Raw genomic sequence first — 25148 nt, 5'->3', positions numbered from 1 at the left:
CCTTCTCTTCTCTGTCCTCCTTCTCTTCTCTGTCCTTCTCTCCTCCTTCTCTTCTCTGTCCTCCCTCTCTGTCCTCCTCTCCTCCTTCTCTTCTCTGTCCTCCTTCTCTTCTCTGTCCTTCTCTCCTCCTTCTCTTCTCTGTCCTCCCTCTCTGTCCTCCTCTCCTCCTTCTCTTCTCTGTCCTCCTCTTCATCTCCTGTTATTGAACTGTTTTATTGAGATAGTGATATTGATCACTTCTCTAACCTTGACTTGACGGAGAGAGAGGCTGTGCTTCTGTCGTCTCTGTCAGAGCTCCTCGTAAATTTCATCCTGAGCAAATCCTGTTTATTTCTTTAACAGTCTTGTTCAGGCTTTTTCCTGTTGTTTTCTTCACGTTTCTTCGTTTTATTGTGGTGAGGTTGTTTCATTAACTATCTCTTATAGTTGAGGGAGAAAGCGACTGGCTATTCGCTCGGCTTGGGAAATTGTTCCGCTGGGCTGAGGAAAGCCAATATTGCAAACCTCCGACAACTTCTCAGTCAATTGAGCTCAGCAGAAAATCCATCCGGTTCTGTGGCAGATTGTTTTTCTGGTCGGGAGAGAAACTGCTGATCTCATTGTTTTCTCCGCCTGTCCAATTGTTCATGTTAGTTTTGGTTTTGTTATGTTTTCTGTTCGTATTTTTGTCAACATGCAAACAAGGCAGCACCTCAGATATTGTACTCGGGCTGTAAATGTTACCTGACTGTTTACATAGATGGAGTTGGTTCCTATCAGGCTGTACATTAAACCTGACTGTTTACATGGATGGAGTTGGTTTCTATCAGGCTGTACATTAAACCTGACTGTTTACATAGATGGAGTTGGTTCCTATCAGGCTGTACATTAAACCTGACTGTTTACATAGATGGAGTTGGTTCCTATCAGGCTGTACATTAAACCTGACTATTTACATAGATGGAGTTGGTTCCTATCAGGCTGTACATTAAACCTGACTGTTTACATGGATGGAGTTGGTTCCTATCAGGCTGTACATTAAACCTGACTGTTTACATAGATGGAGTTGGTTCCTATCAGGCTGTACATTAAACCTGACTGTTTACATAGATGGAGTTGGTTCCTATCAGGCTGTACATTAAACCTGACTGTTTACATATATGGAGTTGGTTCCTATCAGGCTGTACATTAAACCTGACCGTTTACATAGATGGAGTTGGTTCCTATCAGGCTGTACATTAAACCTGACTGTTTACATAGATGGAGTTGGTTCCTATCAGGCTGTACATTAAACCTGACTGTTTACATAGATGGAGTTGGTTCCTATCAGGCTGTACATTAAACCTGACTGTTTACATAGATGGAGTTGGTTCCTATCAGGCTGTACATTTCACCTGACTGTTTACATAGATGGAGTTGGTTCCTATCAGGCTGTACATTAAACCTGACTATTTACATAGATGGAGTTGGTTCCTATCAGGCTGTACATTAAACCTGACTGTTTACATAGATGGAGTTGGTTTCTATCAGGCTGTACATTAAACCTGACTGTTTACATAGATGGAGTTGGTTCCTATCAGGCTGTACATTAAACCTGACTGTTTACATAGATGGAGTTGGTTTCTATCAGGCTGTACATTAAACCTGACTGTTTACATAGATGGAGTTGGTTCCTATCAGGCTGTACATTAAACCTGACTGTTTACATATATGGAGTTGGTTCCTATCAGGCTGTACATTAAACCTGACCGTTTACATAGATGGAGTTGGTTCCTATCAGGCTGTACATTAAACCTGACTGTTTACATAGATGGAGTTGGTTCCTATCAGGCTGTACATTAAACCTGACTGTTTACATAGATGGAGTTGGTTCCTATCAGGCTGTACATTAAACCTGACTGTTTACATAGATGGAGTTGGTTCCTATCAGGCTGTACATTTCACCTGACTGTTTACATAGATGGAGTTGGTTCCTATCAGGCTGTACATTAAACCTGACTATTTACATAGATGGAGTTGGTTCCTATCAGGCTGTACATTAAACCTGACTGTTTACATAGATGGAGTTGGTTTCTATCAGGCTGTACATTAAACCTGACTGTTTACATAGATGGAGTTGGTTCCTATCAGGCTGTACATTAAACCTGACCGTTTACATAGATGGAGTTGGTTCCTATCAGGCTGTACATTAAACCTGACTGTTTACATAGATGGAGTTGGTTCCTATCAGGCTGTACATTTCACCTGACTGTTTACATAGATGGAGTTGGTTCCTATCAGGCTGTACATTAAACCTGACTATTTACATAGATGGAGTTGGTTCCTATCAGGCTGTACATTAAACCTGACTGTTTACATAGATGGAGTTGGTTTCTATCAGGCTGTACATTAAACCTGACTGTTTACATAGATGGAGTTGGTTCCTATCAGGCTGTACATTAAACCTGACTGTTTACATAGATGGAGTTGGTTCCTATCAGGCTGTACATTAAACCTGACTGTTTACATAGATGGAGTTGGTTCCTATCAGGCTGTACATTAAACCTGACTGTTTACATAGATGGAGTTGGTTCCTATCAGGCTGTACATTAAACCTGACTGTTTACATATATGGAGTTGGTTCCTATCAGGCTGTACATTTCACCTGACTGTTTACATAGATGGAGTTGGTTCCTATCAGGCTGTACATGTCTAATATATGCAGTAGCCTTACACCAAACAGTGATGTACGGTAGCTCAGCCACAGATGAACCTGGTCGAAGGCTGACACATCCTCAGCAACAGTTACACGTTGTCTGCCAACTTTAACCCACACTGTGTAATGATCACCTCAAACACTAGACTACATTTTACACCTGACCTCCAGGGTATTACTTGGCATCTAAATCACTTGATTGGCTGAAGTACAGTAGGCTTAGTTCCTGACTTGTCTAGTTGTTGTTCAGGATCCTGTTGTCCTCCTGTTGTTTCTTGAAAGACAAGGACAGTGTGGCTGAGCTTATCCAATCAGCTGCTTAATGAGGTTCAGTGGGGAGATCAGAGGACCTCCAGGTGGAGCCTGGGGAGCGGATGGCGAGCCTATAGGAATCACTCTGGCATCTCTCTCTGCCCTCTGGTGTCATTGTCACATTATCACCACTGACCAAGACACACACACACACACACACACACACACACACACACACACACACACACACACACACACACACACACACACACACACACACGTACAGGCTTGGTGTCTCTCCTCTTCTCACAGGGTTTAGGGTTTAGTAACCTGTCTGTCAGTCAGACATTGTGTTTTGGTGCACAACCAGACTTACTGACTGCTACAGATGAAGGATCTTAATTTGAGCCAGTTTGCCACAGCAGGAAAATAATCAGCAACAGCAAATATGAACTATTATGTAGATTATGATGTATCAACATTGTTCTAGGGGGTTGATAATTTTTTTTCGTAAAGGAAAAAAATCAAGTCTGAAATTTCGAAGTGAAAATTACAAACTTCAGAAGCCTTTTTAAACCTCAAAATAAAATACAAGTTTTTAAATATGCTGCACTGCAGGAAATTTGTCCTGCAACAGGCTGATCAAATGAAAATCCTACATCTGTAGATGCTGAGGTTTCATTGTCTTGTCTGTCAGTGTGTTTGTTTTCTTCCATTCACACTGTGTCTGTTAATCCCGCATCTCCTCTGTCTGTCCATCTGTCTGTCTGTTGATCCTGCATCTCCTCTGGCCGTCTGTCTGTCTGGCCGTCTGTCTGTCTGTCTGGCCGTATGTCTGGCCGTCTGTCTGTCTGGCCGTCTGTCTGTCTGGCCATCTGTCTGTCTGTCTGTCTGGCCGTCTGTCTGTCTGTCTGGCCGTCTGTCTGTCTGGCCATCTGTCTGTCTGTCTGGCCGTCTGTCTGTCTGTCTGTCTGTCTGTCTGTTGATCCTGCATCTCCTCTGTCTGTCTGTCTGGCCGTCTGTCTGTCTGGCCGTCTGTCTGTCTGTCTGGCCGTCTGTCTGTCTGGCCATCTGTCTGTCCGTCTGTCTGTCTGGCCATCTGTCTGTCTGTCTGGCCGTCTGTCTGGCCGTCTCTGTCTGTCTGTCTGGCCGTCTGTCTGTCTGTCTGTCTGTCGATCTGTCTGTCTGTCGATCTGTCTGTCTGTTCATCTGTCTGTCTGTCTGTTCTGCATGTGAATCCCAGACCAGTGCCTTCAGATGTTAATGTGTTGTACACAGCAGATGGAGAGAGAACCTAGTTGTTCCTGCTCCCAGACTGGGGACAGCAAGGGGACCCAGCGTGTGTGGATATCTGTAGGAACACAGGGCGCTGCCCTAAGGGGAAATAGGGCCTGTAATATCTGTTGTGTCCTATGTCACCTCTACCCTAAACACTTTTGGTTCATGTAAAACACAAACCACTTTGACCGTCAAACATGCACAGAGGCTTTTTCCCCCACAGAGTCAGGCACCTGGAGTATTACTGTAAATTGCTTTCTTTAAAAATAATTTGGTGGGCTTCTCTGTTGGGCTTTGTGTTTTGTACTGCTGCTATTATATGTCAGAGTATGAAGTGTTGATAACCCAATGACATACATATTATACACACACACACACACACACACACACACACACACACACACACACAGCCTTATACATACTTACTGCCTCCAGACTGTGGAGGCTAAATTGTCCACCGAATCATCCCCAGCTTCCAATTGGCTCATTCATCCCCCCCTCCTCTCCCCTGTAACTATTCCTCAGGTCATTGCTGTAAATGAGAATGTGTTCTCAGTCATCTTAGCTGGTAAAATAAGGGAGAAATAAATAAAAGGCCCCACCCAGTCTCCTCATTTGAAAGTAAATGTTGTAATGTGATCATGGTCTCCTCTGAAGAAGGTCATTACCTCTCCTCCGTCTCCCTATTGGCCTGGTTTATATTAAGCTTATCTAGTGTGAATAGATCCACTTAAGGCTCTCCACCTTTTAACCCCTTAACCCTGTTTATGACCCACGGCCATTTACACTCAATTGGATGTTGCTGACACCTTGGCTCTCCTCTGTCTCTGACCCGGTGATCCATCAATGTTGTCCCTTGTTGTTGCATTACTTTCTACGCTCCCTCTCTGAGGTTCAGCCTGTCCTACGAGGTTATAAATAACTAGTGTAGGGACAGGTGGCCATTCCGTGCCTGATGGACCTGCGCAATTAGAACAAGCACATTTACATGCAGTTACATCCACTTAGACACCGGCGTGGCCCTTCCCAAAGTCCCCCAGCCTAGTTGTTTTCTTATTGATCTCTCCCATTGATTTAGACGTGGGGAGCAGGAACATTTCTGCCTGTTCATTTGTTAGTTGGTTACTGTATCTTAAGCTGCAGGCCGTAAAGTAGGGTTGAAGTGCCTGGTCTGTTTAGCACCTGAACACGACAAGGTTTATTTAAGCTCTTTATTTACACCTCTGTTTTCTCTCCTTTCTCTTCGGTCACTTTTCCTTCCCTCCGTCACCTCTGTCTCTGCTTTTCCTTCCTTCCCTCCGTCTCCTCTGTCTCTGCTTTTCCTTCCCTCCGTCACCTCTGTCTCTGCTTTTCCTTCCCTCCGTCACCTCTGTCTCTGCTTTTCCTTCCCTCCGTCACCTCTGTCTCTGCTTTTCCTTCCCTCCATCACCTCTGTCTCTGCTTTTCCTTCCCTCCATCACCTCTGTCTCTGCTTTTCCTTCCCTCCGTCACCTCTGTCTCTGCTTTTCCTTCCCTCCGTCACCTCTGTCTCTGCTTTTCCTTCCCTCCGTCACCTCTGTCTCTGCTTTTCCTTCCCTCCGTCACCTCTGTCTCTGCTTTTCCTTCCCTCCGTCACCTCTGTCTCTGCTTTTCCTTCCCTCCATCACCTCTGTCTCTGCTTTTCCTTCCCTCCGTCTCCTCTGTCTCTGCTTTTCCTTCCCTCCATCACCTCTGTCTCTGCTTTTCCTTCCCTCCATCACCTCTGTCTCTGCTTTTCCTTCCTTCCCTCCGTCACCTCTGTCTCTGCTTTTCCTTCCCTCCGTCTCCTCTGTCTCTGCTTTTCCTTCCCTCCATCACCTCTGTCTCTGCTTTTCCTTCCCTCCATCACCTCTGTCTCTGCTTTTCCTTCCTTCCCTCTGTCACCTCTATCTCTGCTTTTCCTTCCTTCCCTCCGTCACCTCTGTCTCTGCTTTTCCTTCCCTCCCTCTGTCACCTCTGTCTCTGCTTTTCCTTCCCTCCATCACCTCTGTCTCTGCTTTTCCTTCCCTCCATCACATCTGTCTCTGCTTTTCCTTCTCTCCGTCTCCTCTGTCTCTGCTTTTACTTCCCTCCATCACCTCTGTCTCTGCTTTTCCTTCCCTCCATCACCTCTTTCTCTGCTTTTCCTTCCTTCCCTCCGTCTCCTCTGTCTCTGCTTTTCCTTCCTTCCCTCCATCACCTATGTCTTTGCTTTTCCTTCCCTCCATCACCTCTTTCTCTGCTTTTCCTTCCTTCCCTCCGTCACCTCTGTCTCTGCTTTTCCTTCCTTCCCTCCGTCTCCTCTGTCTCTGCTTTTCCTTCCTTCCCTCCTTCTCCTCTGTCTCTGCTTTTCCTTCCCTCCGTCTCCTCTGTCTCTGCTTTTCCTTCCCTCCATCACCTCTGTCTCTGCTTTTCCTTCCTTCCCTCCATCACCTCTGTCTCTGCTTTTCCTTCCCTCCGTCACCTCTGTCTCTGCTTTTCCTTCCCTCCGTCACCTCTGTCTCTGCTTTTCCTTCCCTCCGTCACCTCTGTCTCTGCTTTTCCTTCCCTCCGTCACCTCTGTCTCTGCTTTTCCTTCCTTCCCTCCATCACCTCTGTCTCTGCTTTTCCTTCCCTCCGTCACCTCTGTCTCTGCTTTTCCTTCCCTTCTTCACCTCTGTCTCTGCTTTTCCTTCCCTCCGTCACCTCTGTCTCTGCTTTTCCTTCCCTCCGTCACCTCTGTCTCTGCTTTTCCTTCCCTCCGTCACCTCTGTCTCTGCTTTTCCTTCCTTCCCTCCGTCTCCTCTGTCTCTGCTTTTCCTTCCCTCCGTCACCTCTGTCTCTGCTTTTCCTTCCTTCCCTCCGTCTCCTCTGTCTCTGCTTTTCCTTCCCTCCGTCACCTCTGTCTCTGCTTTTCCTTCCTTCCCTCCGTCTCCTCTGTCTCTGCTTTTCCTTCCCTCCGTCACCTCTGTCTCTGCTTTTCCTTCCCTCCGTCACCTCTGTCTCTGCTTTTCCTTCCCCCCGTCACCCCTGTCTCTGCTTTTCCTTCCCCCCGTCACCCCTGTCTCTGCTTTTCCTTCCCTCCGTCTCCTCTGTCTCTGCTTTTCCTTCCTTCCCCCCGTCACCCCTGTCTCTGCTTTTCCTTCCCTCCATCACCTCTGTCTCTGCTTTTCCTTCCTTCCCTCCGTCTCCTCTGTCTCTGCTTTTCCTTCCCTCCGTCACCTCTGTCTCTGCTTTTCCTTCCCTCCGTCACCTCTGTCTCTGCTTTTCCTTCCCCCCGTCACCCCTGTCTCTGCTTTTCCTTCTCCCCGTCACCCCTGTCTCTGCTTTTCCTTCCCTCCGTCTCCTCTGTCTCTGCTTTTCCTTCCTTCCCCCCGTCACCCCTGTCTTTGCTTTTCCTTCCCTCCATCACCTCTGTCTCTGCTTTTCCTTCCTTCCCTCCGTCACCTCTGTCTCTGCTTTTCCTTCCTTCCCTCCGTCTCCTCTCTCTGCTTTTCCTTCCCTCCGTCACCTCTGTCTCTGCTTTTCCTTCCTTCCCTCCGTCTCCTCTGTCTCTGCTTTTCCTTCCTTCCCTCCATCACCTCTGTCTCTGCTTTTCCTTCCTTCCCTCCATCACCTCTGTCTCTGCTTTGGATCTCAGTGGTCTCAGATGACTGGGAAATTGACACCACTGATAACCATGGGGATATAACCTCTGTTTATATTCATAGTTGTGGGTCTGTGTAATGTCCTCATCTTTGTGAGTTTGTAGTGGTATGGTCGTACCGGCTAGCCTCTTCATCTTCAGAGCAATGTACTCTCTTAACTTAGGTAGGTCGCTCTCTGTTTGGCAGTCATTCTGGTCGGGCCGTCTCAGGTGAGGGTGTCTGGCTAGAAGAGAGGTCGCCTTGCCTGCCACCCCTGTGGCACTGTAAACCAACCGTTCCAGCCCTGACCGCCCGCCCGGGGGCCGCTTTAGAGAGCCAGCCAGGCCCATGAATACTGCATAGTGGAGCTTTTATTACACCAGGGGCTGGAGTGTAAATAAGATCCAGGCAATGGGGCACGTTTACTGGGGTCAGGACGGGGGGGAAGAGGGGGTGGGGACGGGCGGCTCGGTAACCTTGCTCCCAGGTCCTCTAGTCACCAGGCCTGTCACTGTAACTCACCGGTGGAGGGTTGGCCCTGAGGGGGGTCAAGGACAGTGGATCTACTGGGCCCATTACATTACAGGCTGCATGGAGGATAGAGACCGGAGTTAGACTACTCACCCGCTCTAACAGTGAGGTTGTACTGTCGTCGTGTCATCACTCTGTTGGGGAGTAGAGGAAGAACATCAGGCTACTAAAATGCCTGGTATAAGTGACACATTCATCCTGAGGGGTCTGTTAGCTCACCTGTTAGATTTAAATGTGATCTTGTATCTTCACAACGACTGTTGTTATGGTTCATCTGCTTGTCCCCTAGTTTCCCGGTTCATTAGTGACAGAATGGTGCAGACGTGAGAAAAGAGGTTATCCTCCAAAACAGTTACTAATCACGTCATCGTAAAGAACCATCTTCCTGAGTGAGTCAGCAAGTTTTTTTTCTGTGCACCTGAACATGTTCAGCATGATAAAATAATGATTATTTGCTCTGTTTGTTGGCTACACACAGAATCAGTCCAATCACTACTTAACATCTCTGGCTCTCCGCTCCGGTCTCAATTAACGTCTTCCTCTTGTCTTAATTAAGGACCAGTAGTCGTGCTTAATTGATATTGATTGTAGCTTAAAGGAGGAGTAACACATCAAAACGAAAAGGTGAAAGTTACGCCTCAAATACACCGAGGCCTTTTACAGACCTAAAGGAGAGTTCACTAGATAACATCCACGGGTGGGAGGAGTGGTAGCCGTTCATACGAAGGACCTGTGTTCGATGCATTATCATGCCTTCATGCATTTAAGACTCAGCTGTAATTAGGACCCCAGTACCTGACATGAATGCTTATAGTAAACCTTATGATACAAAGTTGTTACATGTAAAGCTAAAACCAAGTTTAAAAACTCTGTTGTCATTAAGTATCTAAGTAGAAACAGTATGTCGGTGTGTCCAGCGCCCGGCATACGAGGGATGGTCTGTTTGTCCTGACTGGAGGGTCAGACGACCCAGACCAGACACTAAGAGGTGTTATTAATTAAAGGGCCAGTTTAGAGGTGCAACACGATCCTCCTATCTACCGCGCATTAATCACACACCCTGGTCTGAGCTCATACACGCCGGCCTAACCTGTTGACAGGTGAAACCTCGGGAGGTATCCAGTATACCTGGCTGTCGTAAACAAACTGGTGAACTGGGCTGGTGACGTACGTCCTCCCTGTGGCCCTCACCCCCGGCAGCTGTTCTACGGGGACAAGAGGATTGGATGTTGAGACATTGGCGCTTTTGGTAAACCGACCCTCTTGGCCGGTAACTAAACCCGTCGGTGGGCATTAAGGAGTTTCATAATTAAATCATCCAGGTCGTCTAGGCCAGCCGGCGCTCCTCGGCTGTTTGGTTTACCTGCCACCTGAAACCTGTCTGGAGAACTGTGACGATACAGGACTGACTGGGCTCAATGGACATGTGTCATGAAGGCTATTGTTTTGACCTCTGACCTTTTTAAATGATGGAAATGCTGTTAGACTAAGAGACATGTTGTCATGCTCATTTGGATTCTACGGTTTCCATTAGGACGACACCCCTTCATGTTATAACTCACCAACTAGGAAAATAGTGGCTGATTTGAATAAGCATGTTTAGTCTGGACCTCTACTGTATGTCCATTCTGAATGTAGTGATGTTCTCCCAAATCATTTTCCACTCAACATATTTTCATTCACATGATGACTTTAGAGGCCCGGATGAATGAACAGTAACAGGGCTGTTTTCATGTGTGAAATAGTTTAGTAGGGACTTTTCTGAAGCTCTGGTTTACTCTTTTTTGGGCTGTGTTAATGTGTCCTCTCGTTCTCTCCCACAGAGCGTACCATCTTCTCGGCAACAGAGTGTTGGCGGTGAAGGTGAGATCAACAGCTGTACTGCTGTAGCCTTTTCCTGGGCACCTCTCCTTTTACCAAATCACGTTCAACAACACTAGTCTTCTGTATCTCTACTTCTGTCCTTTTCCCCTCCCTCTTTCATGTTCTATGCTTCTCAACCTCTGTGACCCCCCCCCCCCCCTCTCTCTCATTGGTTTATTCATCCACTTTGTTCTCATGCTCTAATTCTACCAGTAATCTAATCTATTGGAGTGGAATGGAAGGTAGATGTAATGGGTACCTCCTTGACCCTTGTAACATGTAGCTACTCCCTTCTCTCTCTCTCTAACCTGTAATCAATGATGTTAACATGTAGCTACTCCCTTCTCTCTCTAACCTGTAAACATCATTGATTACATGTAGCTACTCCCTTCTCTCTCTAACCTGTAAACATCATTGATTACATGTAGCTACTCCCTTCTCTCTCTCTCTAACCTGTAATCAATGATGTTAACATGTAGCTACTCCCTTCTCTCTCTAACCTGTAAACATCATTGATTACATGTAGCTACTCCCTTCTCTCTCTAACCTGTAAATCAATGATGTTTACATGTAGCTACTCCCTTCTCTCTCTAACCTGTAAATCAATGATGTTTACATGTAGCTACTCCCTTCTCTCTCTAACCTGTAAATCAATGATGTTTACATGTAGCTACTCCCTTCACTCTCTAACCTGTAAATCAATGATGTTTACATGTAGCTACTCCCTTCTCTCTCCAACCTGTAATCAATGATGTTTACATGTAGCTACTCCCTTCTCTCTCTAACCTGTAATCAATGATGTTTACATGTAGCTACTCCCTTCTCTCTCTACCCTGTAATCAATGATGTTTACATGTAGCTACTCCCTTCTCTCTCTCTACCCTGTAATCAATGATGTTTACATGTAGCTACTCCCTTCTCTCTCTAACCTGTAAACATCATTGATTACATGTAGCTACTCCCTTCTCTCTCTCTACCCTGTAATCAATGATGTTTACATGTAGCTACTCCCTTCTCTCTCTAACCTGTAATCAATGATGTTTACATGTACAGTGCCTTGCGAAAGTATTCGGCCCCCTTGAACTTTGCGACCTTTTGCCACATTTCAGGCTTCAAACATAAAGATATAAAACTGTATTTTTTTGTGAAGAATCAACAACAAGTGGGACACAATCATGAAGTGGAACGACATTTATTGGATATTTAAAACTTTTTTAACAAATCAAAAATTGAAAAATTGGGCGTGCAAAATTATTCAGCCCCTTTACTTTCAGTGCAGCAAACTCTCTCCAGAAGTTCAGTGAGGATCTCTGAATGATCTAATGTTGACCTAAATGACTAATGATGATAAATACAATCCACCTGTGTGTAATCAAGTCTCCGTATAAATGCACCTGCACTGTGATAGTCTCAGAGGTCCGTTAAAAGCGCAGAGAGCATCATGAAGAACAAGGAACACACCAGGCAGGTCCGAGATACTGTTGTGAAGAAGTTTAAAGCCGGATTTGCATACAAAAAGATTTCCCAAGCTTTAAACATCCCAATGAGCACTGTGCAAGCGATAATATGGAAATGGAAGGAGTATCAGACCACTGCAAATCTACCAAGACCTGGTCGTCCCTCTAAACTTTCAGCTCATACAAGGAGAAGACTGATCAGAGATGCAGCCAAGAGGCCCATGATCACTCTGGATGAACTGCAGAGATCTACAGCTGAGGTGGGAGACTCTGTCCATAGGACAACAATCAGTCGTATATTGCACAAATCTGGCCTTTATGGAAGAGTGGCAAGAAGAAAGCCATTTCTTAAAGATATCCATAAAAAGTGTTGTTTAAAGTTTGCCAGAAGCCACCTGGGAGACACACCAAACATGTGGAAGAAGGTGCTCTGGTCAGATGAAACCAAAATTGAACTTTTTGGCAACAATGCAAAACGTCATGTTTGGCGTAAAAGCAACACAGCTCATCACCCTGAACACACCATCCCCACTGTCAAACATGGTGGTGGCAGCATCATGGTTTGGGCCTGCTTTTCTTCAGCGGGGACAGGGAAGATGGTTAAAATTGATGGGAAGATGGATGGAGCCAAATACAGGACCATTCTGGAAGAAAACCTGATGGAGTCTGCAAAAGACCTGAGACTGGGACGGAGATTTGTCTTCCAACAAGACAATGATCCAAAACATAAAGCAAAATCTACAATGGAATGGTTCAAAAATAAACATATCCAGGTGTTAGAATGGCCAAGTCAAAGTCCAGACCTGAATCCAATCGAGAATCTGTGGATAGAACTGAAAACTGCTGTTCACAAATGCTCTCCATCCAACCTCACTGAGCTCGAGCTGTTTTGCAAGGAGGAATGGGAAAAAATGTCAGTCTCTCGATGTGCAAAACTGATAGAGACATACCCCAAGCGACTTACAGCTGTAATCGCAGTAAAAGGTGGCGCTACAAAGTATTAACTTAAAGGGGCTGAATAATTTTGCACGCCCAATTTTTCAGTTTTTGATTTGTTAAAAAAGTTTGAAATATCCAATAAATGTCGTTCCACTTCATGATTGTGTCCCACTTGTTGTTGATTCTTCACAAAAAAATACAGTTTTATATTTTTATGTTTGAAGCCTGAAATGTGGCAAAAGGTCGCAAAGTTCAAGGGGGCCGAATACTTTCGCAAGGCACTGTAGCTACTCCCTTCTCTCTCTCTACCCTGTAATCAATGATAAGCTGCAAGTTTAGCTAATCTTTGCTAGTGCTAGCGTGCCACTGTTGTAGCTATTAGCTAAGCTCAGCGCAGCCAGATCAGAATTCACACCCCTGGTAGTGCCCATTTACCGTGTGGTATCCACACTATCCAGATAGGTTGGCATGAAAGAATCATGAGTTTCTCTACAAGGTTTCTAAGGTCATGTGTCACCACCAGTGCCACCAGTATTTTGACCCATAGTTCCATTGTAATAATAATGTACATTGTTTTAAATGTTTATGTGTGTGTGTTTTAAAGGGTTTTAGCAGTGTGTGCGTGCTTGCATATTAACCTGTGTATGTTACTCTGGTCTCTCATTTGGGCTGTGCTTGGGACTTTACAGGTCATTCCTCTGGATATCACAGTGGAGCTACAGAAACAGATCATGTCCGAGTTGGAGATCCTCTACAAGGTCAGCTTCTATTCTCTAGAGCCCCAAACTGGTCAAATCTCTCCCCCAGCTGGCCCAAATCATGTAGTCAGATCTCTCCCCCAGCTGTCCCAAATCATGTAGTCAGATCTCTCCCCCAGCTGGCCCAAATCATGTAGTCAGATCTTTCCCCCAACTGCCCCAAATCATGTCGTCAGATCTCTCCCCCCTGCTGAAGCCTCTCTTATCAGACCTGCAGTGTTTAGTCTACTCTGTTACATTAGACTAGTTCATGGAGCACCTTTATTCTGAGTGGGTCTCCTCTCCTCCTGCGTGACAAGCCAAGGATTGGCGAAATACGCACGAGGCAGGAACACGTGATTGCTGATAAGCCCTCTCAATAATTTACCCCAGATCTCTCCTGTTCTTCTGAGGTAGACGGTGAAATGGGCTAACTAAACAGTTCAACTATAAATACTGCAACATGCATCAATGTTAATTAATGAGTGGATGAACTGTGTTAATTCTTTTTATTTTTTTTGCAGTGTGATTCCTCCTACATCATAACCTTCTACAGTGCCTTCTTTGTGGAGAACAGGATCTCCATATGCACAGAGTATATGGACGGTGAGTGTTGAGGCTGGGGTTGGTGTTGAGGCTGGGGGTTGGTGTTGAGGCTGGGGGTTGGTGTTGAGGCTGGGGTTGGTGTTGAGGCTGGGGTTGGTATTGAGGCTGGGGGTTGGTGTTGAGGCTGGGGTTGGTGTTGAGGCTGGGGTTGGTGTTGAGGCTGGGGTTGGTGTTGAGGCTGGGGTTGGTGTTGAGGCTGGGGTTGGTGTTGAGGCTGGGGTTGGTGTTGAGGCTGGGGTTGGTGTTGAGGCTGGGGTTGGTGTTGAGCCTGGGGGTTGACGCTGAAGGCTGGGGGTTGACGCTGAAGGCTGGGGGTTGACGCTGAAGGCTGGGGGTTGACGCTGAAGGCTGGGGGTTGGTGTTAGTGCTGGGGTTAGGGTTAGTGCTGGGGTTAGTGCTGAGGCTGGGGTTAGGGTTAGTGCTGAGGCTGGGGTTAGGGTTAGTGCTGGGGTTAGGGTTAGTGCTAGGTTTAGGGTTAGTGCTGGGGATGGGGTTAGTGCTGGTGTTAGGGTTAGTGTTGAGGCTGGGGTTAGGGTTAGTGCTGGGGTTAGGGTTAGGGTTAGTAATGGGGTTAGGGTTAGTGCTAGGTTTAGGGTTAGTGCTGGGGTTAGGGTTAGTGTTGAGGATGGGGTTAGGGTTAGAGCTGGGGTTTAGTGTTAGTGCTGGGGTTAGGGTTAGTGCTGAGGCTGGGGTTAGGGTTAGTGCTGAGGCTGGGGTTAGGGTTAGTGCTGGGGTTAGGGTTAGTGCTGGGGTTTAGGGTTAGTGCTGGGGTTTAGGGTTAGTGCTGGGGTTAGGGTTAGTGCTGGGGTTTAGGGTTAGTGCTGGGGTTTAGGGTTAGTGCTGGGGTTAGGGTTAGTGTTGAGGCTGGGGTTAGGGTTAGTGTTGAGGATGGGGTTAGGGTTAGTGCTGGGGTTAGGGTTAGTGCTGGGGTTAGGGTTAGTGCTGAGGCTGAGGTTAGGGTTAGTGCTGAGGCTGGGGCTGGGGTTAGCTTTAGTGCTGGGGTTAGCTTTAGTGCTGGGGTTAGGGTTAGTGCTGGGGTTAGGGTTAGTGCTGGGGTTAGGGTTAGTGCTGGGGCTTATGGTTAGTGCCGGGGGTTAGCTTTAGTGCTGGGGTTAGGGTTAGTGCTGAGGCTGGGGCTGGGGTTAGCTTTAGTGCTGGGGTTAGCTTTAGTGCTGGGGTTAGGGTTAGTGCTGCGGTTATGGTTAGTGCTGGGGTTAGGGTTAGTGCTGGGGCTTATGGTTAGTGCCGGGGGTTAGCTTTAGTGCTGGGGTTAGGGTTAGTGCTGGGGGTTAGCTTTAGTGCTGGGGTTAGGGTTAGTGCTGGGGTTAGGGTTAGTGCTGGGGTTTAGGGTTAGTGCTGGGGTTTAGGGTTAGTGCTGGGGTTAGGGTTAGTGTTGAGGCTGGGGTTAGGGTTAGTGTTGAGGATGGGGTTAGGGTTAGTGCTGGGGTTAGGGTTAGTGCTGGGGTTAGGGTTAGTGCTGAGGCTGAGGTTAGGGTTAGTGCTGAGGCTGGGGTTAGGGTTAGTGCTGGGGTTTAGGGTTAGTGCTGGGGTTAGGGTTAGTGCTGAGGCTGGGGTTAGGGTTAGTGCTGGGGTTTAGGGTTAGTGCTTAGGCTGGGGTTAGTGCTGGGGTTTAGGGTTAGTGCTGAAAATGGGGTTAGGGTTAGTGCTGGGGTTAGGGTTAGTGCTGGGGTTAGGGTTAGTGCTGGGGCTTATGGTTAGTGCCGGGGGTTAGCTTTAGTGCTGGGGTTAGGGTTAGCGCTGAGAATGGGGTTAGGGTTAGTGCTGGGGCTTATGGTTAGTGCCGGGGTTATGGTTAGTGCTGGGGTTAGGGTTAGTGTTGAGGCTGGGGTTAGGGTTAGTGCTGGGGTTTAGGGTTAGTGCTGAGGCTGGGGTTAGTGCTGGGGTTAGGGTTAGTGCTGGGGTTTAGGGTTAGTGCTAGGGTTTAGGGCTAGTGTTGAGACTGGGGTTAGGGTTTGCGTTGAGGCTAGGGTTAGGGTTAGCGCTGAAAATGGGGTTAGGGTTAGCGCTGGGGTTAGGGTTAGCGTTGAGGCTAGGGTTAGGGTTAGCGCTGAGAATGGGGTTAGGGTTAGCGCTGGGGTTAGGGTTAGTGCTGGGGTTTAAGGCTAGCGCTGAGGCTGGGTTTAGGGTTAGCGCTAGGGTTTAGGGTTAGCGTTGAGGCTGGGGTTAGCGTTTAGGCTGGGGTTAGCGTTTAGGCTGGGGTTAGCGTTTAGGCTGGGGTTAGGGTTAGCGTTGAGATTAGGGTTAGGGCTGGGGTTTAGGGTTAGCGTTGAGGCTGTGGTTAGGGTTGGTGTTGAGGCTGGGGTTAGTGTTGAGGCTGGGGTTAGTGTTGAGGCTGGGGTTAGGGTTAGTGCTGGGGTTAGGGTTAGTGCTGGGGTTAGGGTTAGTGCTGAGGCTGAGGTTAGGGTTAGTGCTGAGGCTGGGGCTGGGGTTAGCTTTAGTGCTGGGGTTAGCCTTAGTGCTGGGGTTAGGGTTAGTGCTGGGGTTAGGGTTAGTGCTGGGGTTAGGGTTAGTGCTGGGGTTAGGGTTAGTGCTGGGGTTAGGGTTAGTGCTGGGGTTAGTGCTGGGGTTAGGGTTAGTGCTGAGGCTGGGGTTAGGGTTAGTGCTGGGGTTTAGGGTTAGTGCTGAGGCTGGGGTTAGTGCTGGGGTTAGGGTTAGTGCTGGGGTTTAGGGTTAGTGCTGAAAATGGGGTTAGGGTTAGCGCTGGGGTTAGGGTTAGCGTTGAGGCTAGTGTTAGGGTTAGCGCTGAGAATGGGGTTAGGGTTAGCGCTGGGGTTAGGGTTAGTGCTGGGGCTTATGGTTAGTGCTGGGTTTAGGGTTAGTGCCGGGGTTAGGGTTAGTGCCGGGGTTATGGTTAGTGCTGAGGCTGGGGTTAGTGCTGGGGTTAGGGTTAGTGTTGAGGCTGGGGTTAGGGTTAGTGCTGGGGTTTAGGGTTAGTGCTGAGGCTGGGGTTAGTGCTAGGGTTAGGGTTAGTGCTGGGGTTTAGGGTTAGTGCTAGGGTTTAGGACTAGTGTTGAGACTGGGGTTAGGGTTTGCGTTGAGGCTAGGTTTAGGGTTAGCGCTGAAAATGGGGTTAGGGTTAGCGCTGGGGTTAGGGTTAGCATTGAGGCTAGGGTTAGGGTTAGCGCTGAGAATGGGGTTAGGGTTAGCGCTGGGGTTAGGGTTAGTGCTGGGGTTTAAGGCTAGCGCTGAGGCTGGGTTTAGGGTTAGCGCTAGGGTTTAGGGTTAGCGTTGAGGCTGGGGTTAGCGTTTAGGCTGGGGTTAGCGTTTAGGCTGGGGTTAGCGTTTAGGCTGGGGTTAGGGTTAGCATTGAGGTTAGGGTTAGGGCTGGGGTTTAGGGTTAGCGTTGAGGCTGTGGTTAGGGTTAGTGCTGAGGCTGGGGTTAGTGTTGAGGCTGGGGTTAGTGTTGAGGCTGGGGTTAGTGTTGAGGCTGGGGTTAGTGTTGAGGCTGGGGTTAGTGTTGAGGCTGGGGTTAGGGTTAGTGCTGGGGTTTAGGGTTAGCGTTGAGGCTGGGGTTAGTGCTGGGGTTAGGGTTAGTGCTGGGGTTAGGGTTAGTGCTGGGGTTAGGGTTAGTGCTGGGGTTAGGGTTAGTGCTGGGGTTAGGGTTAGTGCTGGGGTTTAGGGTTAGTGCTGGGGTTTAGGGTTAGTGCTGGGGTTTAGGGTTAGTGCTGGGGTTAGGGTTAGTGCTGGGGTTAGGGTTAGTGCTGGGGTTAGTGTTGAGGCTGGGGTTTAGGGTTAGTGCTGGGGTTAGGGTTAGTGCTGGGGTTAGGGTTAGTGCTGGGGTTTAGGGTTAGTGCTGGGGTTAGGGTTAGTGCTGGGGTTAGGGTTAGTGCTGGGGTTAGTGTTAGTGCTAGGGTTTAGGGTTTAGGGTTTGTGCTGGGGTTAGGGTTAGTGCTGGGGTTAGGGTTAGTGCTGGGGTTAGGGTTAGTGCTGGGGTTAGGGTTAGTGCTGGGTTTTAGGGTTAGTGCTGGGGTTTAGGGTTAGTGCTGGGGTTAGGGTTAGTGCTGGGGTTAGGGTTAGTGCTGGGGTTAGGGTTAGTGCTGGGGTTAGTGTTAGTGCTGGGGTTTAGGGTTTGTGCTGGGGTTAGGGTTAGTGCTGGGGTTAGGGTTAGTGCTGGGGTTAGGGTTAGTGCTGGGGTTAGGGTTAGTGCTGGGGTTAAGGTTAGTGCTGGGGTTAGGGTTAGTGCTGGGGTTAGGGTTAGTGTTGGGGTTAGGGTTAGTGCTGGGGTTAGGGTTAGTGCTGGGGTTAGGGTTAGTGCTGGGGTTAGGGTTAGTGCTGGGGTTAGGGTTAGTGCTGGGGTTTAGGGTTAGTGCTAGGGTTTAGGGTTAGTGCCGGGGTTTAGGGTTAGTGCCGGGGTTAGGGTTAGTGCCGGGGTTTAGGGTTAGTGCTGGGGTTAGGGTTAGTGTTGAGGCTGGGGTTAGGGTTAGTGCTGGGGTTTAGGGTTAGTGCTAGGGTTTAGGGTTAGTGCTGGGGTTTAGGGTTAGTGCCGGGTTTAGGGTTAGTGCTGGGGGTTAGGGTTAGTGCTGGGGTTAGGGTTAGTGCTGGGGTTTAGGGTTAGTGCCGGGTTTAGGGTTAGTGCTGGGGTTTAGGGTTAGTGCTGGGGTTTAGGGTTAGTGCCGGGGTTAGGGTTAGTGCTGGGGTTAGGGTTAGTGCTGGGGTTCAGGGTTAGTGCTGGGGTTTAGGGTTAGTGCTGGGGGTTAGGGTTAGTGCTGGGGTTAGGGTTAGTGCCGGGGTTAGGGTTAGTGCCGGGGTTAGGGTTAGTGCCGGGGTTAGGGTTAGTGCCGGGGTTAGGGTTAGTGCTGGGGTTAGGGTTAGTGCTGGGGTTTAGGGTTAGTGCTGGGGTTAGGGTTAGTGCTGGGGTTAGGGTTAGTGCTGGGGTTAGGGTTAGTGCTGGGGTTAGTGCTGGGGTTAGGGTTAGTGCTGGGGTTAGGGTTAGTGCTGGGGTTAGTGTTAGTGCTGGGGGTTAGGGTTAGTGCTGGGGTTAGGGTTAGTGCTGGGGTTAGGGTTAGTGCTGGGGTTAGGGTTATTGCTGGGGTTTAGGGTCAGTGCCGGGGTTAGGGTTAGTGCCGGGGTTAGGGTTAGTGCTGGGGTTACGGTTAGTGCTGGGGTTAGTGCTGTGGTTAGGGTTAGTGCTGGGGTTAGGGTTAGTGCTGGGGTTAGGGTTAGTGCTGGGGTTAGGGTTAGGGTTAGTGCTGGGGTTAGGGTTAGTGCTGGGGTTAGGGTTAGTGCTGGGGTTAGGGTTAGTCCTGGGGTTAGGGTTAGTGCTGGGGTTAGGGTTAGTGCAGAGGCCTTTACTCCACTCCCATCCAGACTCTATGAAAGCTGGAATGTCAAACCTCTTACCACCCTGTATCCATTTACACTTCTACTTAGAGGAAGACTGTCATCTTCAGTGGCTGGGGGCTAGCATGCTTCTTTGCTAAAAGCTACAAGGGTGGGAGTGTGTGTGCGTGAATTTAACACAGTGATTTCTCAGTTATAACACATTGTCTCCCTCGAAGGACGACCTGTCAGTATGCGTCCATCAACACTCAACTGTGTGTGCGCGTGTGTGTGTGTGTGTGCAGGTGGCTCTCTGGACGTATACAGGAGGATCCCAGAACATGTGTTGGGTAGGATCTCTGTGGCGGTGAGTGAACAGCCATTCAGCTCTCCAACCAACTGACCACAGCTATTTAAAATGAGACTCATATTCTATAACTGACCACAGCTATATAACTGACCACAACTATTTAAAATGACTCTCGTATTCTATAACTGACCACAACTATTTAAAATGAGACTCTCATATTCCATAACTGACCACAGCTATTTAAAATGAGACTCATATTCTATAACTGACCACAGCTATTTATAATGAGACTCTCATATTCTATAACTGACCACAACTATTTAAAATGACTCTCATATTCTATAACTGACCACAGCTATATAACTGACCACAACTATTTAAAATGAGACTCATATTCTATAACTGACCACAGCTATTTATAATGAGACTCTCATATTCTATAACTGACCACAACTATTTAAAATGACTCATATTCTATAACTGACCACAACTATTTAAAATGACTCTCATATTCTATAACTGACCACAGCTATTTAAAATGACTCTCATATTCTATAACTGACCACAACTATTTAAAATGACTCATATTCTATAACTGACCACAACTATTTAAAATGACTCTCATATTCTATAACTGACCACAACTATTTAAAATGACTCTCATATTCTATAACTGACCACAGCTATTTAAAATGACTCTCATATTCTATAACTGACCACAACTATTTAAAATGACTCTCATATTCTATAACTGACCACAACTATTTAAAATGACTCTCATATTCTATAACTGACCACAACTATTTAAAATGACTCTCATATTCTATAACTGACCACAACTATTTAAAATGATTCTCAAATTCTATAACTGACCACAACTATTTAAAATGACTCTCATATTCTATAACTGACCACAACTATTTAAAATGAGACTCTCATATTCTATAACTGACCACAGCTATTTAAAACGACTCTCATATTCTATAACTGACCACAACTATTTAAAATGACTCTCATATTCTATAACTGACCACAACTATTTAAAACGACTCTCATATTCTATAACTGACCACAACTATTTAAAACGACTCTCATATTCTATAACTGACCACAACTATTTAAAATGAGACTCTCATATTCTATAACTGACCACAGCTATTTAAAACGACTCTCATATTCTATAACTGACCACAACTATTTAAAATGACTCTCATATTCTATAACTGACCACAGCTATTTAAAACGACTCTCATATTCTATAACTGACCACAACTATTTAAAATGACTCTCATATTCTATAACTGACCACAACTATTTAAAATGACTCTCATATTCTATAACTGACCACAACTATTTATAATGAGACTCTCATATTCTATAACTGACCACAACTATTTAAAATGACTCTCATATTCTATAACTGACCACAGCTATTTAAAATGACTCTCATATTCTATAACTGACCACAGCTATTTAAAATGAGACTCTCATATTCTATAACTGACCACAACTATTTAAAATGAGACTCATATTCTATAACTGACCACAGCTATTTATCATGAGACTCTCATATTCTATAACTGACCACCGCTATTTAAAATGAGACTCATATTCTATAACTGACCACAGCTATTTAAAATGACTCTCATATTCTATAACTGACCACAACTATTTAAAATGACTCTCATATTCTATAACTGACCACAACTATTTAAAATGACTCTCATATTCTATAACTGACCACCGCTATTTAAAATGACTCTCATATTCTATAACTGACCACAGCTATTTAAAATGACTCTCATATTCTATAACTGACCACCGCTATTTAAAATGACTCTCATATTCTATAACTGACCACAACTATTTAAAATGACTCATATTCTATAACTGACCACAACTATTTAAAATGAGACTCATATTCTATAACTGACCACAGCTATTTAAAATGACTCTCATATTCTATAACTGACCACAACTATTTAAAATGACTCTCATATTCTATAACTGACCACAACTATTTAAAATGACTCATATTCTATAACTGACCACAACTATTTAAAATGACTCTCATATTCTATAACTGACCACAACTATTTAAAATGACTCTCATATTCTATAACAGACCACAACTATTTAAAATGACTCATATTCTATAACTGACCACAGCTATTTAAAATGACTCTCGTATTCTATAACTGACCACAGCTATTTAAAATGACTCTCATATTCTATAACTGACCACAGCTATTTAAAATGAGACTCATATTCTATAACTGACCACAACTATTTAAAATGACTCTCATATTCTATAACTGACCACAACTATTTAAAATGACTCTCATATTCTATAACTGACCACAACTATTTAAAATGAGACTCATATTCTATGACTGACCACAACTATTTAAAATGACTCTCATATTCTATAACTGACCACAGCTATATAACTGACCACAACTATTTATCATGAGACTCTCATATTCTATAACTGACCACCGCTATTTAAAATGAGACTCATATTCTATAACTGACCACAGCTATTTAAAATGACTCTCATATTCTATAACTGACCACAGCTATTTAAAATGAGACTCATATTCTATAACTGACCACAACTATTTAAAATGAGACTCATATTCTATAACTGACCACCGCTATTTAAAATGAGACTATCATTCTGTAAAGCATCACCTAGGAAGACAATGGATCAGGTAGCTTTGTATGGGAGTTGCAGGTTTGACAAATTGGCTACAATTCATCATTCTATCCAATTCAGTAAATAATATCTCAATTAATAACTTTGAGACTTTTGCGGGTAAAGTTTACCCATTTCGGCAAGTGTGGCCAACAGGTGTGAATCTCCCAAGTAGCCTTCATCAGTGAGAAAGGGATGAAATGGACAGTCTCTCTCTCTCACACACACACACACACACACACACACTCAAGCATCACAGCACAGAGGAGCGTTTGATTCAGCCTAACGTGGGTGTTTCCACCTCTATTAGCCCCTCTCCCTCTGATTCAGCCTGTAATCAAACATTGACAGCTATTTAGTCAGCGTTAATTCTAATTCACAGCTCTCCTCCCTCTCTTCCCCCTCTCTCACTGTCAGAGCTGTTAATTATCGCTGGGAAAAGCACCCGGGAGGGCGAGATGGATGATGCATACGCACACCAGTTGTTTTGGCACCAGAGCCACAGTCCAATCACATCTTTTTGATTCTGTCTGAATTGAGAAGTAGATTTGGCACGTTGTTTTGTGGTCAAATCTACTTTGTCAATAATAAACCAAAATATGTGAATCCTTCAAGTCTTTGCTGCTCGCTCTAGTCATTTAAAAGCAAATGGTTTTTGATATCAAGAACGTAAAGATGCAAAGTAGCTATGCAACTCTGTGGCTCTGGACTTATGTTGTGTACAGTCCATGATCAATGAGCTGGCCTTCACAAAGTATTCACACGCCTTGACTTATAGGCATGTTGTTGTGTTCCAGCCTGAATTTCAAAATGGATTAAATATATATATATATTTTTTTTTTTACACTGGCCTACACACAATAACCCCATCATGTCAGTGGAATTATGATTTTAGACATGTTTTACATATTAAAGCTGAAATGTCTTGAGTCAATAAGTATTCAACCCCTCCGTTATGACAAGCCTACATGTGTTTAGAAGTCAAATGTTGCTTAACAAGTCACACTAAGTTGCATGGACTCACTCTGTGTGCAATAATAGTGTTTAACATTATTTTTTGAATTAATACCTCATCTCCGTACCCCACACATACAGTTGTTATCTGTAAAGTCCCTCAGTCGAGCAGTGAATTTAGGGTTCAACCACAGATTCAACCACAAAGACCAGGGAGATTTTCCAATCCTCACAAAGAAGTGAACCTATTGGTAGACATTGAATATCCCTTTGAGCTTGGTGAAGTTATGTATTTCCCTTTTTAGATGGTGCATCAAAACACCCAGTCACTACACAAATACAGGCGTCCTTCCTAACTCAGAGCAAGGAAACCGTTCAGGGATTTCACCATGAGGCCAATGATGACTTTAAAACAGTTAGAGTTGAATGGCTGTGCTAGGAGAAAACTGAGGATGGGTCAACAACATTGTAGTTACTCCACAATAATAACCTAATTGACAGTGAAAAGAAGGAAGCCTGTACATAGTAAAAATATTCCAAAACATGCATCCTGTTTGCAACAAAGCAATAAAGTAATAGTGCCCAAATAATTGCCAAATCAATTCGCTTTTTGTCCTCAATACAAAGTGTTATGTTTAGGGTAAATCCAATACAACACCTTACTGAGTACCACTCTTGTCAACGGGTGTATAGAGGCGAAGTCAGGTGCAGGAGAGTAGAGTGATGTAAACAGGCACACTTTTATTTGAGTTCCAAAAACGAGAGCATAAATCAAACGTGCTCAAAACACGGAACATACCAGAATAAATCCCTAACCTAAGGGCTAATGCTCTGTCAATAAAAATTCCCAGCTGCGCCTGAATCAACGAGCGCTTTATGCTGGGAATGTGGGGAAAATTCAGGGGAACAAACCGGCACAAACAGTTGATCAACAGAGGACTCTGGATGATTGTGGTGCAAACTCAACTGGTGTGATGCCAGAGTGCCCTGCCTGTTGCCTCGACTCCCAGAGGAACCAACACGGCACCGACCAGCAGTGTGTCCTCTGCGGCCACAGATGGCACACGTGATGGCTCCTCCTCCAGTCTCCCTATGAGCAGCCCCTCCTAACACCATGGGCACTGGAGCAGGAGTGCTGGATGATGGAACCGACAGAGCCCCCTCTGGACATCCGCAGGTGACCAGCAGGTTATCCAACCGGATGGACAAATCCACCAGTTGGTCAAAGGAAATGGTGACATCCCTGCAGGCCAGCTCACGTCAGACGTCCTCTCGTAGGCTGCATCGATAGTGGTCGATGAGGGTCCTGTTGTTCCAGCCTGCTCCGGCGGCCAAGGGCCGGAATTCCAGGGCGAAGTCCTGGGCGCTCCTCGTCCCCTGTCTCAAATGGAAGAGCCTCTCCCCGCCGCTCTGCCCTCAGGTGGATGGTCGAAGACGGCCTGGAAGCGATGGGTGAACTCCTCGAAGTGGTCTGGCGCCGTGTCTCCTTCTCTCCACATGGCGTTTGCCCACTCCAGCGCTCTTCCTGTGAGGCAGAAGACGAGGGCGGCCACTCTCTCCCCTCCCGAGGGAGCTGGATGCACAGTGGCCAGGTAGAGGTCCAGTTGTAACAAGAATCCCTGGCACTGTGCTGCTGTTCATCATACTCCCTAGGAAAGGAGAAACGCATCCCACTGGAATTCTCTCTGGATGGAACGGGTGGAGACAACCCCGGTTGTGCTGGTCGAGGCACTGGAGACTTCCTGTCTCTCCCAGCGGTCCATGGTCTGGACAACGTGATCCATCATGGCACCAAGATGATGTAACATGGCCGAATGTTCCTGGACGCGCTCCTCGACTCCTCTAACCGGGGTACCTGCTCCTGCTGCCTCCATTAGAGGTGTGTAATTCTGTCGACGGGTGTATAGAGGTGAAGTCAGGTGCAGGAGAGTAGAGTGATGTAAGCAGGCACACTTTTATTTAGTTCC

At 46.2% G+C, this 25148-nt stretch overlaps 1 protein-coding gene across 2 annotated transcripts in view; it reads left to right on the top strand.

The window, feature by feature from the left end:
• Positions 1-25148, top strand: part of LOC110526787 (dual specificity mitogen-activated protein kinase kinase 5) — a 122419-nt gene that overhangs the window by 38363 nt on the left and 58908 nt on the right. For both annotated transcript variants that reach the window (XM_036963468.1, XM_036963467.1), the window contains exons 9-12: positions 10161-10200; positions 13286-13354; positions 13858-13939; positions 19525-19586. In XM_036963468.1, the coding sequence (XP_036819363.1) occupies positions 10161-10200; positions 13286-13354; positions 13858-13939; positions 19525-19586 (253 nt within the window). The remainder of the gene's footprint in view (positions 1-10160; positions 10201-13285; positions 13355-13857; positions 13940-19524; positions 19587-25148) is intronic.

Source organism: Oncorhynchus mykiss, chromosome 26 (genome assembly GCF_013265735.2).
Source record: "Oncorhynchus mykiss isolate Arlee chromosome 26, USDA_OmykA_1.1, whole genome shotgun sequence".
NCBI lineage: Eukaryota > Metazoa > Chordata > Actinopteri > Salmoniformes > Salmonidae > Oncorhynchus > Oncorhynchus mykiss.
The sequence above is the reverse complement of the archived record's forward strand: the minus strand, read 5'-3'. Positions and strand labels throughout refer to the sequence as shown.